This window comes from Podarcis melisellensis (genome assembly GCF_964234715.1).
Source record: "Podarcis melisellensis genome assembly, chromosome: 14".
In the NCBI taxonomy this organism is placed as follows: domain Eukaryota; kingdom Metazoa; phylum Chordata; class Lepidosauria; order Squamata; family Lacertidae; genus Podarcis; species Podarcis melisellensis.
In genome coordinates, this window is record NC_138546.1 from 14,755,156 (window position 1) to 14,771,349 (window position 16,194).

The 16,194-nt window shown below is 44.7% G+C and overlaps 1 protein-coding gene across 1 annotated transcript; it reads right to left on the bottom strand.

Annotated features, from left to right (window-relative positions):
* Nucleotides 1–7,126: 7,126 nt before the first annotated feature.
* On the bottom strand, nt 7,127–15,877 carry RSL1D1 (ribosomal L1 domain containing 1). The gene is made up of 9 exons (XM_081888061.1): nt 15,753–15,877; nt 12,959–13,101; nt 12,448–12,586; nt 11,769–11,917; nt 11,577–11,678; nt 10,220–10,313; nt 9,884–10,006; nt 9,210–9,434; nt 7,127–7,832 (listed from the first exon to the last, which is right to left on the bottom strand). The coding sequence occupies exons 1-9, from the start codon at nt 15,789–15,791 to the stop codon at nt 7,656–7,658; spliced, it is 1,191 nt and encodes a 396-aa protein (XP_081744187.1). The 5' UTR covers nt 15,792–15,877; the 3' UTR covers nt 7,127–7,655.
* Between the last annotated feature and the right edge of the window lie 317 nt (nt 15,878–16,194).

Below are 16,194 nucleotides of genomic sequence, written 5' to 3' on the forward strand. Positions count from 1 at the left end.
CCCTGCTCGTTTCATCGGGTATTGTGAGGTCCATAGATGAGTAATGCCAGGCTTCACTGTGATTTTTATTGGGTCCATTTCCATCTTCCCCATAGTTTTCCCATCTACCCACACTTTAGGATTGATTTGTTTCTCTTCTTCCAGCTGGAGTGTATACATTGGAGTTCCTTTTTCCTCATCCATTAATCTATACCCCAATGAAACCATGAGATCCCTACCTAATAAATTTATTCCTGACTCTGGTATGAACAGCAGGGATGCTTTGATTTCCTTTTCCCCCCGAACAATTTTGCTTGGTTCTAATTGGTAGACTTCGGTGGACTTGCCACTTACCCCTATCACTTTGACTGTTTTTAAAGTTTTCCTTACTCCTGGTATATTTACAGAAACAGATGATCGGGCTGCCCCAGAATCCACCAGAAACACAACAGGTTTCCGAGAGGGACCCACAAATAAGTTCACCAGTGGCTCATTCCGGGTCCCAGAGCATGAGCCGGAGCATCCCTAGTCTTCGTAGAGACTATACAATTCGGTCCCCGTGTCCTCATTATCTCGGGGAGGTCCTTGTCTCTGTCTGACAGGCGCATCGGGTATCTGGTTCCGCGGCGTCCTACACTCCCTAGCAAAGTGACCCATCTTCTGGCATCGGTAACATATTATTGTTCCGGTCCTAGGACCAGAGCCCCTGCCCGGTCCATAAGACCCCCTGCCTCTGTAACCTCCACTTCCTCGGAAATTCCCCTTGGTCTGAAATTCTCGGTTCCCATTCTGTTCTCCGATTTTCTTTTTCTCCTCTCCTGCCTTTTGGATAGCCGCTACCATCATCTGGCATTTTTGCTTTTGTTTGACTACCTCACGATTAACAAAAACCTGTTGTGCCGTTCTTACTAACTCTATAGTCGCGGCATCTTGCCAATTCATCTTTTGCAATTTCTTTTGAATATCAGGCCATGCCTTGGTTACAAATTGCATCTTTAACAGGTTATCAAATGCTGGAGAGTCCGGCGTAACTCCGGAATATTTAGTCAAATGTTCTCTAATCCTTTGTATAAAATCGCCTGGTGACTCGTCCCTCATTTGATTAACCTCAAAAGCCTTGGTTAAATTGGTACTTTGAGGCACTGCCCTCTTGATACCCTCCAAAATCATTTCTTTTAAATCTGTAAGCTGGACACGATGGTCTGGGTTATTTATATTCCAATTTGGGTCCCCTATAGGAAATTTGGTCTCCGGCGGAACTGCCGCCGGGGCCCCCTGGTTACCCGCGGGCGCAGCCACTCGCGCCTGTTCCCTTACTTCCCAATATTGCATTGCTGCCCTCCGTATCATTGCCTTTTCTTCTGGAGTGAATAAATGTCCCAATATATACATCAACTCTGTATATGTATATATGTGTGGTCCCATCCACATTTGTAGGAGGTTTGCTACCTCCTGACTATTCTCATGTAGTTTAGGCAAAGTTTGCTTTAATTCTCTGAGTTCAGAGGGTTTTATAGGGCTGACCACATATACCATTACGGGCTGTCCGGCTGCATTGATTCCGCCAGGGGTTTCCCTCAGGGGATAATTTTGTACTATACATGGATTTCTCTTTCTCAAGTTAGTACTGCTGTCTGAGTCGTCATCCGGCAATGGATAATCTTTGTACGGTAAATTCTCCAAATCTCGTTTACACTGTTCCAATTCTTTTCGTAGCCTTGAATGCCTTAACATCTCATAAAGAGGGGGACTAGACATTACACCATCGTTGGGCCTCAAAACATTTGGGCCGGATGACGGGGCTGTCTCATATGGGGGTGCGGTCGCCCTGACTGCGGGGGTCGGACTCACACGATTATAGTCCGGAGGCAAATCACTGAGTCCTCCACGACAGCCAGGCTGTGGTGGCGGAGGCAGTGGTTGGGGGAGGTCGGCCAATCCAGGCACTGCCAGGGGTGCACCGGTGGGTGGAGGTATCGCTGTCTCTTCATCAGACTCTATTTTCTTTTCTTTAAGTGGAAATTGTCTCAATGGTGGTGGATCTGGCCCGTAAAAAGTTACATGGGACCATAATTCTATGTATGGTCTTTCTTTATCTTTTTTAGATTTGATCAAATAGAATTTCAACTGCTTGATCCAGTATGGGTTTGTTTCCCCATCTGGATCCCAACGATACCCTTCATCGGGTCCTATGGGGTATTCTGGCCACCTTACTCTACACAGATTAATCATTGTCTCTTTGACTAATCCCCTACTATAGGGTCTTATGTCCTTATCATCCCAAGCCAACAAAACCTGTCCCAAAGGACTATTGGGATCTATGGGGTCCTTGGTCCCATTACTGGGGCCCCTTCTACATGTACTCTGACTCTTTCCCATACTCTATTATGTCTCTTTTTCGTTCACTCACACAATCACGCGGAATCGCCTGGCCGTTTCCCTCGCGGGAGAACGGAACCGCAAGCTAATCCTCCCGCCGGGGTCCCAGGCCCCCCGGTCCACACTCACGCGTCCGTTTGGAACCTCTCTTTCATACAGAGACCACACACCAACAACACCCAATATTCCCCTTCCCAGGGATATATTACCAAGATACTCACCCCCTTCAGTCTAGTGCCTCCTTCTCGGTGGCTGGTAAACTGGCAGGCGTCCCTGCAGGGCGAGGCAGTCCCCGACTGCGGCGGTCCCAGACCACCAGTCTTTCAGAATATCTTAAGTCGGTTCTCCGTCCTTCCAGCTCCCGGAACCTGTCACCGCGGGCCCTGAGCAACAGATCTCTCCGAAAGTCGGAGTGCCGGCTGATCCGTTCCCCAGCCCCCGCCGAGCAGGTCGTCGAGAGCCCCACGTTGGGCGCCAAAAATTGTGGGAAGTTTCTTACGTGGACTTACAATGAGACAAGGAGACACCGAGATAAGGTCTATTACTTCCCTTTTATTATACGCGTTTGCAAAGGCGGGCTCCTCGTCCCAGGGTGGTACGAAGAGCCCCGAACAATGGACGGGCAAGAGTTTTTATCCCTATTGCTGCCGCCCCTCATTCGAGGCTTGGCTTACAATCTGGCTCATCATCAAAGACATGGTACTAATACATCATCCATTCTACACTCTCTAAACCTAAACTTATTTAGAGACTCTTTCTACTTCCTTATCTTGTTGACCTGGCTCCCCTGCACCCAATGCTGGAATTTACAATAGCCCACCGCAGGAATTTACAACTGAGTTCGAGGCACACCTTGTTTACTCCTTCTCACAAGTTTATTGATTGCCTTCCCCACACAAATCTCAAGGTGAGGTACAATAGAAGAACTTAAAAAACCCAGTTAAAAGCAACACAGAAAACAGCAGATATATTTGAAAACAAAATCAAAACCGAAACACAACCACTCAAAGTAAGACACCCATGGCAGAAATCCATTGATCCAGCTGGGAAGATCAAAAATGTTCTTCTGTTGTTTCCAGAAAGTGCTGACAGTGGGCTCCTCCTGTATCTCGACAGGAATGCTATTTAACAGAATAGGGTAGCCACAATGAAAGCCCTGCACTAAGCAAAGGGAGATTTAGGGGAGCGTGACCAGTTCACCCACAGTGTGCCACAGGGGAGCTACAAGGACTTTGAACAGAAGGTGAGGTGGGGGCACCGAATTTTGGTGTTGCACAGGGCACTGCTGAAATTCGAAAGCCCAAAGTCCACCACTTCTCCAAGTTACTGTGGAGTGGGCTTCTAAGATCTTTGGACTTGGATAAACTCTCCTGCAGAACTCAGTGGGATACATAAGGGATAAAGGGGTTTCTCAAGTAATCTGGTCCGCCTCATATGTTAGCACCAGCACCTTGAACTTTGCCTGGTAGCAGATTGGCAGCCAGTGCAATCTCACAACCAAGGTGCTGTACACTGGCTGCACTTTGCCTTCATAGCCAACCCGTTAGCTTGGTTAAAGATACACTAGGAAGCAAACAAACATGATTGTTGTAAAATAGATTATCAGCCATTTAAAATAAACCTGAGCAATTGCAAATGGGAAACATGTGAATGGCATATTGCCTTAATGTTCATGTGCCACATTTCTTGGGGCTGATTTACAGAGGGTTAATTAGCACGTGGCAACAAAAACAAGAGTCCTGTGGAATTTTAAAAGTGCGACGTTATGGCGTAAGCTTCATGGACTAGAGCCCACTTGCTCAGATGCATGGAGCATCAACCTCAGTTGTCAGCTATATCCAGACATGGGTGGAAGTAATGCAAAGGTGAAGTTAAATAGCAAGGGAATGAATAAACCAGTCTGTGGCTGTGTATGTGCCATCTTTTTAAAGCACATGGCTTCCCCAAAGAATCATGGGAATTGTAGTTTAACCCTCACAAAGCAGTTCTCAGCATCCTTAATGAACAAGTTCCCAGTATTCTTGGGAAATTCTGCACAGCCTCTGACAACAGCTTAAACGTATCCTCATAACAGCAGTAAATGGTGACAGCACTGGTGACAGCAGTAAATGGTGACAGTAAATGGTGCTAAACAAAAGAACAAAACTTGTGCCATAGGAAATTATTGGGTTATATCGACTAGCTAGTACTATTCATGTTCATTAGTTTCAATGGATCTACTCGGGGTAGGACTAGCATTGGATAGAACCCATTTTTTTTCTATTCCAACCCTAATGAACAGAATCAAACTTACCAAGAAGGGTGGAAGCAAGTCTTAAAAGTTAGTAAGTTGCTTCTTACAATAACTCCGTTTGATTCTATTTTAAGAGATTCTAATAGATGATAAATGTTTTGCACTTAAGACTAGACATGAGTTTAATTTACTTGCCATGTGCCTTGAAAAATTAGTAATTGAAAATAGCTTGTAGCGTTGGAAGCCAAATTAGCCAACATACACAGACGCACACAGACAACGGAGTAAGAAAGTTTACTAAAAATGTTATGATGTAGAAATTGCAAGATTGTATTTAATGACTCTGAAATAGAGTGTTTACATCTGACCTTGACTTTGTAAAGTGCATTGGCTCTGGCCAACACACAGTACAGCTATTAAGCACTAATCTGAGTGTTTTTGCAAAAAACCTTGCTAAATACCTCTCAAGATAAAGAGATAACGTGTGCAATTTCAAACAATTATTAGAAGGTTATCTTTGATCTATATGTACAATACAAAACCATTTGCTCAGCTTCAAAAGCTTTTCATAGAGATGTAAATGCTTTATTGCATAAATATTAGGACTACTGACGTAAAACTCAAAATTTCTATAAACAGCGTTTGACATAGTCCATATTAACTGACCTCCCTAACTAAAAGCCACTAATAGCACAATTTCAAGTCCAGGCGCAACTAAGCATTTAGATTTAAAAGATTTTTGTCATAGTGAAGCCAGTACTTTATCCTTAAATAAAATCACCAGCCTATAAGATGCATAAGGCTGAGAGAGATTGTACTAACTTCACTCTGTGAGGTTCAGGGCTGGGGGGATCTGAGCATCTTCAGTCTTAGTCTCACACTCTAGCCACCACTGGCTCTCTAATCTGGGGCTTTCAATACCTGGATTTACAAAACTGGAGATGTGGCAACGGCAATCTTAGAAACCCCCCCCCCCAAAAAAAATTCCCCCTTGCAGAGGAGCAAACGCCTCTCTTGTTATTCTTGCTGCAACGTATGCCTGTATCATTTGAAAACAAAGGAAATGTGCTATTAAATTCTTAAGTATTTGGTTTTATTCATTTGCAAATTTAATCAAAATCTATTAGATCAACTTTGCTTTCTTTAATCACGTGGCAGCCCCAATTTCACTGGATGCAAACTCTCACTATACAGTGGTTACATATGCTTCAGGTTACAGACTCCGCTAACCCAGAAATAGTGCTTCTGGTTAAGAACTTTGCTTCAGGATGAGAACAGAAATTGTGCAGTGGCGGCGCGGCGGGAGCAGGAGGCCCCATTAGCTAAAGTGGTGTTTCAGGTTAAGAACTGGCCTCGGAACAAATTAAGTACTTAACCCGAGGTACCACTGTATATGTTGGGTGGATGGGAACCGCAGCCCTTCAAGCCTCTGCAGGGCCATCTGGGTTCTCCCCAGACCACGCCCCTCACTGGCCCTGCTTCAACCCCCCTTGCTTTTATGCCTGGCTGCAATGTGTGAACTATTCATACCTCCTGTTTGCCTTAATGAAGGCCAGAGTGGGGTGCGTGAGTGTATAGAAAATAGCCTCCTGCAGAAAAGCAAACTTTGTATTTGTTGCTCAGTTCAGATTTGCCCATCGCTGGCACGTGGATCCCAGAAAATTGCCCAGAAGGGAATGTGGTCCTCTGGCTGAAAAATCTTCTCCAGCCCTGATGCACATATTCCATCTCACTAAAGCAGGGCTGTGACACCTTTTGGAGCCCAAGACTGAATTTCCTCAGACTGTTGTTGAACTACAGCTCCCATATAGCAGGCCCACCGATCAAGCTTGTTGGGTCTACCATGCTTGCGGGGCTTTTCTTTCAGATCCAACTCACAAGCTGATCTCCGAAGACCAGTCTGGCCACCAGTCTAGATGTTAAACCAAGTACACAGAGGTCAGAAGAAAGTAAAAGAGTACAAAAATCAACATCTCCATATTGAAACAGAGTTTAAATGTAGAATAATTTTTTGTACTTTTTTTTCTTCATCCCTACCTGCACCCTGTCCAAAACGAAGAAACAAAATATCAGACCCTACTCTTTGTAACATCCAGACTGATGGAGAATACCGGAGAACTGGAAAGCTTTTTGCTATTTTCTGACATTTTGGTTGGTCCTGATCAAAGTCATGCCCAACTGTGGATTTTGAAAATAGCATGCAGTCTAGAAGATGCAATTACTAATAATAGCAATCTGGAATTGATATTGGGGTTACTAGCAACTCAATTCTGTTGATGTCATGGGCTTAATGAACTTTAAAAAAATAAAATAAAATAAATATTTTCACCAGGTGAGAAGTATCTGAATAAATAATGTATTTGGAGTATTAGGAGGTGTTTTATAAAAATAAAAAATCCTTGTTACCCAAGAGACTAAGGTTAGGAAATAGGTCCATTATTTAACTTTTATGCTATAATTGTAAGTCATATTAAATTGTATAATATAAAATAGATAAATGAAGTACGGGCAAAAAAAGATGCAATGCACATGTCATAAAAGGAAAGTCTGACTTTATATAGATCTGAATAACACAGGTCTGTATTAGCGGTTAGAAACAAGATTACAGATTGCTAAGAAAAATGCTGGCTCTCTATAGCCACCCTATTCTTAAGGTGACTTTTCTGCTGAACTCCATTGACGTTTACAAGTTGTACTCAACGAAGTCATCCTATTGGTGCAAGGACATCCAGTTGGGACACAGAACATCTCCCCTCTCTCCTTGCGCTCCCCACATCTGCTCCAGAGGGTTTGGAAGGAGGTGGGGTGGGGCACACGGGAGGACAGAAGAGTGAGCGGACAAGTCCTTGTGCTAACAGGACAACTTTGGTGGCTACAACCCTATGTTTAGGAAAGCAAGTTGGCAATGTGCTGCAGCGCTGGTCATGTTGAATGCGGCACCTTCATTTCCCCAAGTTTAAGGAGCTTTCCTGGCAGACGTGACCAATTTCCCTGGTTTAGGGGTCACAGAAGACTTTGCTTCTGTCTTCTTTGGGGTCTTTGTCTGCTCCTCCTCCAAGACGTTTTAGCTTCGGGTCTTGGGTTTCTTGTCTCGTCCGAGCAATTTCGACCCAACTCCAGGTGTTTTCAGTTGCGTTCCTGGAGACGGGGATGTCTTCCTCTTGCCAAGGAGAGTTAGGGTTGCTGCAGCTTTTTTGCCTGCTTTGATTTCTTTTCCTGTGGCAGGACTAGGCTCCAGCACCTATATTGAAGAGGGAAAGCAAGAGAATAAAGGCCCCACCAGGAGTCAACAGACTTTTTCCTTTTAAAAAATGATGATGAGCGGAATTCGGAACACACGGTAGTTCGATGTAGGAACTCACCTGTTTTTGTTCACCATGACATGTGTTGAAAAGAGAAAGATTTTATTTTTCTCCCCACTCACTACCAAATGTCACTGAGAATAAAAGCTACTGTTGGCTCTTACTTTTAAAGCCCTAAATGGCCTTGGCGCTGTATACCTGAAGCAGCGTCTCCACCCCCGTTGTTCAGCCCAAACCCTGAGATCCAAATCTGACGGCCTTCTGGCAGCTCCCTCACTGTGAGAAGTGAGGTTACAGAGAACTACATAGGGGCTTCTTGGTAGTGGCGCCCGCTGTGTGGAATGCCCTCTCATCAGATATCAAGGAGATACAACCTTTAGAAGACATCTGAAGGCAGCCCTATATCAGGAAGTTTTTAGTGTTTAATGTCTTATTATGTTTTCGCATGTGCTGGAAGCCACCCAGAGTAGCTGGGGCAACCCAGTCAGAAGAGTGAAGTACAAATAAAGTAACAATAATTATTATTCCTATCTGGCACAAACTGCACCTGAACATAATTATTGGATTTTGTTCACCTTTCAAACAAAAAAATCTTTGCTTCCTTTCTTCCAAATCTCAAGCAAAAGATCCCCTGCCAGTTTGTCGCTTTCCCTATCGCTTGCAGATACATTGATCACCTTTCATGAAGCAGTGTAAATGCTTTTTCGTCTAGTGCACTCTTATTAAAATGCATTTGCCTATTTTCTTAAGTAAGTTATGAATTATATTTCATTTATTTTTCAAGATTTATAACCACCCTCCGCTGTAAGATCCTGGGGTGGGTTACATAAGTTTTATCTAGAAATGGATAAAACCATCAAAATGGTAAAAACAAGTAAAACGGTTCCTGATGAAATGAAACTGTGAATTAACAAAAGAGGTGGAGTCCCCCCCCCAAAAAAACCCCACATTAACTCCGTCAAAGGCAAGGGTAAAGAGGTGTCTCTTCCGCATACGGGAAAAAACTATAGAGTGAAGATAACCAAGTTCACTTTTGAGGGGATGGAGTTCCACAATTTAGAGGCTGCCATGAAGAAACCCCTTTCCCCTACCTTTCCCCTTGCTTCCAAGGGTGGCAAAATGACCACACAGATACCTTGCATTCCATTCCATGAGTACAACCCGTGTCCCTGTGCATACAAATAATTCACACAAACACCCACAGCTTGTGCATGTGTTCAGCATACCGTGTGGACAGCCCTGCAAGGTATCTGGAACAGAATCTTCAGTCGAGTTGAAGCTCCAATTGCAACTCAGCCAGAACAAGATTGGTTTACCTTCTCATTTTTCACACCGGGAGATGCTTCGATTGGAACCAGCTGTGGAATGTCTCCATCCTCATCTTCTTGCGCTTTGACAACGGCAGAGACTGCAGCTGCTGCCTTCTTTTCCCCAGCAATGGCAGGAACCTGGCTGGCTTCTCCTGTTGCCCCGGCTTTAGCCAAGTTCTTCTTTCCAGCTGTCTTTTTCCCTTTCTTTTTCTTCTTCTTTGCTTGGTTTTCCTGGAAGGTATTTATTAATTTCCTTAGCACCTTCATCAAAAGACCACACCAATACAGACAAATGGGTACACACCATGTACTCATGCACATTTCCCAGAACGTTTTTGGATCTTCCCCCTAGTTCCACATACAGCCAACCCGGCACCCTCCAAATAGTGGAACTACAATTCCCAAATGTGCCTATTCGACTGCTTTGATCTGTGGAACCCAATACTCATTCTGCAGTCGTAAATCCATATTCCAGCGTGGCAACACCTACATTTTGGAACTCCCTGTCTATTGACCTTCACTGCTCTCTTTCCTGTGCCTACTTAAAACATTTTTGTTTAAGCAGGCCTCTTCAGACATGCAGAAGTTACAAAATACTAAATAGCTGTAGTTATATAACCAGCCAGGAGGACCACCCTTGCTGAAAGCGCCCACTATGTATGCATGAGTCAGTCTCCTACCTGTTCAACTTCGGCATCTGGCTGTTTCTGAGGAGCGCCTATTTTGGGATTACTGCAGGTAAAGATTGGAAGAGCAACAGATTTGCTCATCTTGAGGTGAAGGATCTTAACACTTTTCCAGATCTGCAGCAATTGTTGTTTTTATTTAAAAGAAAGAAAGAAAAGGAGGTTAATGAAAGAGGGCAGGCACAAAGCAAACCGCTTTCATAAAAAGATGGACGGCCCAATTCCATGCATATTTACTTGGAAATAAGCCCCACCAAGATTAATGGGATTTCCTCCTGGATGAGTGGGCAGAGGAGATGTCTTACCCCTCACCTGACCGACCATCATTACCTGGGGGGCTTTCGTGGCTAACACTTTCACGGCAGCAACGACGTTTTCAGAGATCTCTGAGGCCTCCATGCCACTGTGACCAACACGTATAGAACTGAAAAAAGAGAGCAACACCTGGAGTCAGTACCCTGCTGAACGGCAGTCCTTCAGCTGTCTGTTCTTTCCCTCTAAAACAGGGTGGTGCGGACTTAGGGGAAATGCTCTTGTGGGCCAAATGCGGAGGCCAGGTGGGGCAGGTTCAGCCTGTGGGCTGGAGGCTCCCCACCACTTGCCCTAGAGGATCAGATTGAAGGCCCATCTAGTCTAGTATCCCATGTCTTAGTTTCTGGGAAACTGAGAAGCAGGGCACGAACACAACAGCCCTCTCCTGTCCATATTTCCCAGCATTCCTCAGAGGAATGCTGCCCTTGAACCCACAGGTTCCACCTTGGTGCTTCTGGTTCTGGACTGCTCTCTGCCACAGTCTCTTCCTGCTCACTAAACCCTGTTGCCTCTTCAGCTTCTGACACCTCCTTCTCTTCCTCCCAGTCTGCTCCTTCTGACCACTCATCATCCCCCCACCACCAGTTCCCTGGCTCTAATCCTTCTTTCCCTGGGGATTCTCCAACTTGGTGTCTCCTCTGCATCCAAGCCAGTCCATGACATCTTCCTTAAAATAAATACCAGGGTGAAGAACTACAAAGCACATAATGATAATGATAACACAGGCAACTTGCAACTCACTGGGAGATTGTAAAGCAAAAATCTCGTATAGCCAAGACAACCCTGGAACTGCCCCCCACCCATGACCACCCCTACCTTTCTGAAGTCGGTGCGCTGAGCGGGCCTCACTTACTGGCATCTGGGAGTCTCAGAGCCCAGTAAGAAAGCCTGAAAGCTCTTTCCACACTGAGAGAACCATTAAGCTGTCTACCCTGTGTACGTTTAATCTGTGCAATTTCAGATGGCCAATTGCCAAGCCCGTAAGGCTGCGATTGTGCAAGTTAAACATGCACAGGTTGAGAGTCAACTGTGGTTACCAATAATAAAATAATTTATATACCACCTTTAAGTTAAAGAAGAAATACCATGACTAGCCTGAGACAAGTCTCCTCCTTTATTAGCTTGGGTGGTACTCAACTAAATTTTACGCAGAGAAGACCCACTGAAATTAACAAACTGAGTCAGGCCCATTAATTTCAAAGAGTGTATGTTGAGTAAAAATTGGCTGAATATTCCCCTTTGTCTTTTGTAATTTCTTTGTGTTAGCATTATGTTGTAAAATGTCTCAAATGCCTGAGAAGCAACGCATAAATGCAGCCACTAAATAAATTCATAGCCTGGTTGACGAAAGTTAAGTATCAAAATTAATACTTACTAGCAACAGCCCTTGTTCGTGACTGGAAGAATAGTGCCTTGGAGATGCTTTTTTATTTCCTTAGAGAGGTCCTTCGCTTTCAGATTCACAGACACAGGAGCCCTTATATGATAGAAAAATGCAAGAGTTCAGGAAGAAGCATCCTTAGTAGCATTTGGTAGACATGAAACATGGACAAGTGAGGGTGCTTACTTTTTACTTTTATAGAAGTGTTTCCCTATGTGCGATGGCAGAAGCCGCCGAATCCGGTCATCAGCTAAAAAGAGAGAAAATCGACTCAGGAGGCGACGCTTTGCTTCGTAAGGTTTATATTCTTTTTTCAGTGTTTTGTAGGAGATGACCTTCAGATACAGGGGTGAAGTTGGTTAGATTACATTACAGCATTTAATTAAAAGATAAAAAAAATGGTGATTACAGTTTATTTATATAGCACTTTAGGCTCCAAGAGCTCCAAGTGAAAAACAGAATATTGAAACAATAAAATAGAATTTGAAGGAACATAAAATGACATAGATAATGATGATTCTAATGTATTTTAGACCTAAAGCAGTGAATAGCATTTTCAAAATGAAATGTACAATAAAGCATAACATGACATGGATGCAAACCAATATGAGGCAGATTACTGCATGGTATATAAATACTTTAAATCAGTTGTGGGGAACCTTTGGCCTGTCAGATGTGACAGGAGAACAACTCTAGTAAGCATGCCTGCTAGGACTGATGGGAGTTCTAGCTCAGAAACACCTGGAGGGCCAAAGGTTCCCCACACCTGATTTAGGGTACTTATATATCACTTAAATCACTGACATTAGGCTGCATTCGTATGTCAGGCTAAACCAACTGATGAAGCTCAGAGTTCTCTCTGTACCTCACTGATCCTTGTGATCCCATGCTGGGACAAGAGTTTCCTGTACAAGTTCTCAGTCTGCTCAGCTGTTAAGCCTGGCTCATCTTTTGTGAAGAGGCAAACATCTGACGTGGCTGGCAAAATATCATGAGGCAGTGTTCTAGAAGGAAGAGAACAAGATTTTAAGAATGCACAGTAGTTTCCAGATGGAGTCCAATCTCAAAAAAGGAAAATAGATTATTTACTCAGTTATTTTATTTTATTTTCTCAATTATATTGAAAAGGTAGGTAAAGCTGAGAGGCAGTGGCTGGCCCAAGATTACAAAGTGACCTTCATAGCTGAGTGGGGACTTGAACCCTGGTCTCCCAGGTCAAAGCTTGCTTGAATGTGGGTAGTGTCATTTTGGCTACATAAGTGATGTCACTCACAGCCTGGCCATTGGAAACAGAGGGAATAGTCATGAATACAACTGAAGCAAAAGGCATCATGGTCAAAGACATTACAGCAGAGCAGCAAAACCCAGAGCCTTACATTTTGATGACTTGTTCACGTGGAGGGATTTTCCAAACGGTGACCATCAGAAATACATGCTGGTCCTCATTCAACAGCAGCTTCTCTGCTTTTTTTTGCTTACTGGCGCTGAATGCAAGGAGGGCCTGGGCTGCTTTTTTAATCTGAAAGAGCAAATCCACAAGAAGGTATCATTAAAAAAATAAATAAATCTCAAAGCAGGTAATAACCTCAGCTGAAGCCTCAAATGAAGCATTACAGATGTTATAGAAAAATTGGGGTTGGCTTTTGCTGCCCAATTCCACAAGGCACTGAGTCTCCTAAGTCCATGATTGGTGAGAGATGAATGGATGGAGGCAAGGATCCTGTAGAAAGCAAGGCAGATCTTTTTCCCCCTGGTTGAAACACATTCCCCCCCCCCCTTGCAAGAAGGTGAGACAGACCCAAAACAAGGGTGTGCAAGCCCCTATAAAAACTTTTGAAATTGCCCATCCCTTAGCTCAAAACCACCCCAAAAACATAGAGACATCACAGAAGGAGGCGGTCTCCAGCAAGTACCCGATGAAGCCTTTCTGATTGCATTTGTCTGGGTAGCCCAGCCATTACTTTCAGACGGCAAATACTTCTTTCCTGATTCTTTTTTTAAAAAATTGTGCCTGTTCACCTTCCAAGATACTTGCCAGACTGGGTTTGCAGGGAGGATTTGCAAGTGAAAAGAAAAATGGGAAAGTTTTCCCCATCCTCCTACTGCAGAAAAATATTTGAGGTACTTTAGGGAGAGTCAAAATGGCTTCAGAATTGCTCTCCTGTACTATTTTAGACACATGGTTTATATGCTTATATGTGTTACAGATAGGTAGCCGTGTTGGTCTGCCATAGTCAAAACAAAAAAAATTCCTTCCAGTAGCACCTTAAAGACCAACTAAGTTAGTTCTTGGTATGAGCTTTCGTGTGCATGCACACTTCTTCAGATACTTATATGTGTGTTTCTCCTGCCAACCTAGCAGTTCAAAAGCACATCAAAGTGCAAGTAGATAAATAGGTACCGCTCCGGCGGGAAGGTAAACGGCATTTCTGTGTGCTGCTCTGGTTCGCCAGAAGTGGCTTAGTCATGCTGTACGCCGGCTCCCTCGGCCAATAAAGTGAGATGAGCGCCGCAACCCCAGAGTCGTCCACGACTGGACCTAATGGTCAGGGGTCCCTTTACCCTTTATGTGCGTTTACTGTATGCAATTATGAACACTGTTCTATATCTGAGACCTCTGAATTCTTATAACACAGATGAACTCCACAAAACAGCATGACTAAACAAAATTTCTGATACAGAAACTACACCCACACTCCCCCTCCTGATACAGCAACCTCTCCAAAATGCATCCTTAGCAATACAGTACTCCACATCCAAGCCCCACTCTAGGCATTCCAACCAACCATACAGATAACTAATCCCCAGCCAACCCATTATTAAAGAGCAAGTGTTTTGTCTACAAAAATACATAGTGGCATTAAGCATAATTTACAATAAGCTCAATCCTTCACCTCCATCTAGTGTAGAGATGGGAAACCTGCGGCCCTCCAGATGTTGATACACTCCAACTCCCATCATCTGTGCTGTCTGGGGCTGACGGGAGTTGGAGTCCAGCAAGAGCAAGATCTGGAGGGCCCTCAGGTTTCCAACCCCTAATCTGGGCCAACACATTGGCATCCAAGCAGCAAACCGCTTCACACCTTCCTCCATGTCATGCATAGTCTTATAACCTTCTATTATGCCGCCTCTTACTCACCTTTTCTCTAACCTAAAAAGGCCCCAGAGCTGCAACATGTCCTCATAAGGGTTTTGATCCATCCCTCTATATTTTTGGTTGCAGGGGCTGTCCTTTGCGAACAGTTCCAAGTTCCAATGTGTTTAAAAGTTACTTAGCACTCGGGTTTCTCTCCTATGGGGTTCGAAGTCACATCCGGCTGTTCTCTCTCCTCTCCTCTCCTCTCCTCCCCCCCCAAATTTAGGGCTAGGCTGAGAGGGCCTGGCCCTGCTGAACTTCACCAGGGCCAGATTTAGGTTTAATAAGGCCCTAAGCTACTGAAGGAAATGGGGCCTTTTATATGTTGCCATGCAACCAGTCCATGCAAAATGTAGGTACCCTATACAGTGGTACCTCGGGTTACATACACTTCAGGTTACATACGTTTCAGGTTACAGACTCCGCTAACCCAGAAATAGAACTTTGCTTCAGGATGAGAACAGAAATCGTGCTCTGGCGGCGCGGCGGCCCCATTAGCTAAAGTGGTGCTTCAGGTTAAGAACAGTTTCAGGTTAAGAACGGACCTCCGGAACGAATTAAGTACTTAACCCGAGGTACCACTATATGCAGAAATGAGCAAACCAGTGATATTTTAGAGAGCAGGATAGAAGGGGCCCATTACTTACATCACAGGCGCCTACATAACACAAAACACTTTCTGTATGTGGGTTTTATTTTATTAGTTTTTTATCTTATATTTTGGAAATGTACATCCAGCCCCCCCTTAATTGTTTTGGGAGCCCCCTAGAGAGTGGGGCCCTAAGCTATAGCTTGTTTAGCTTATACATAAAGCCGGCACGCTCAGATCTTGATGCCAGCTCCCCTCAGTCCTACTCCAGCACCCGTTGATCGCCACCCCGCCAGACTCCGAATCGCAGAACCGAGAGGCGCCCGTTGGTGCCGCGGAAAGCCCAGCGGCTGCCTCCGCTCCAGCGAGCGCCACGCCAGAGAGAAGCCGACAAGTGCTGCATTCCTTCCCCCTCCCCGCCAAAGCGGCGGCCGCCTCTCCTTACCTGCCCTTGATCCACAGGAAACTCCGTAGCTGGATCCATGCTGCCGCTTCTCCTCGTGCGCCAACACACCTCGGCGAGCGGCAATGACGTCACCCGCAGCCGACGCGTAAAAAAGGCGAGGGAAGGGAGGAGTTTCCGCGGAGGCTGAGAGTGAACCAGCTAGACTTCCGGTCTAGTCTCCATAGGAGCCGAGGGGAGCAACGCTTCCTCTCTATGGTGAAACTGGAACGCTAGAGCGGCAACGCTCGAATCTTGTTTCGTTCGGGAGCCATTTTTGGACTCTCTCGGGGCGCAGATGCAGAACAAGGGAGAAAACCCGAAATTTCAATGCAGCTGTTGCTGTGCTGTTAATAGCCTCCCACCCGCTCTAAATAAAAAGTAGAAAAGTCAGGAGCTGCAGCCCTGATGTCTTACCACATGTTATTATTATTACAGTACTATG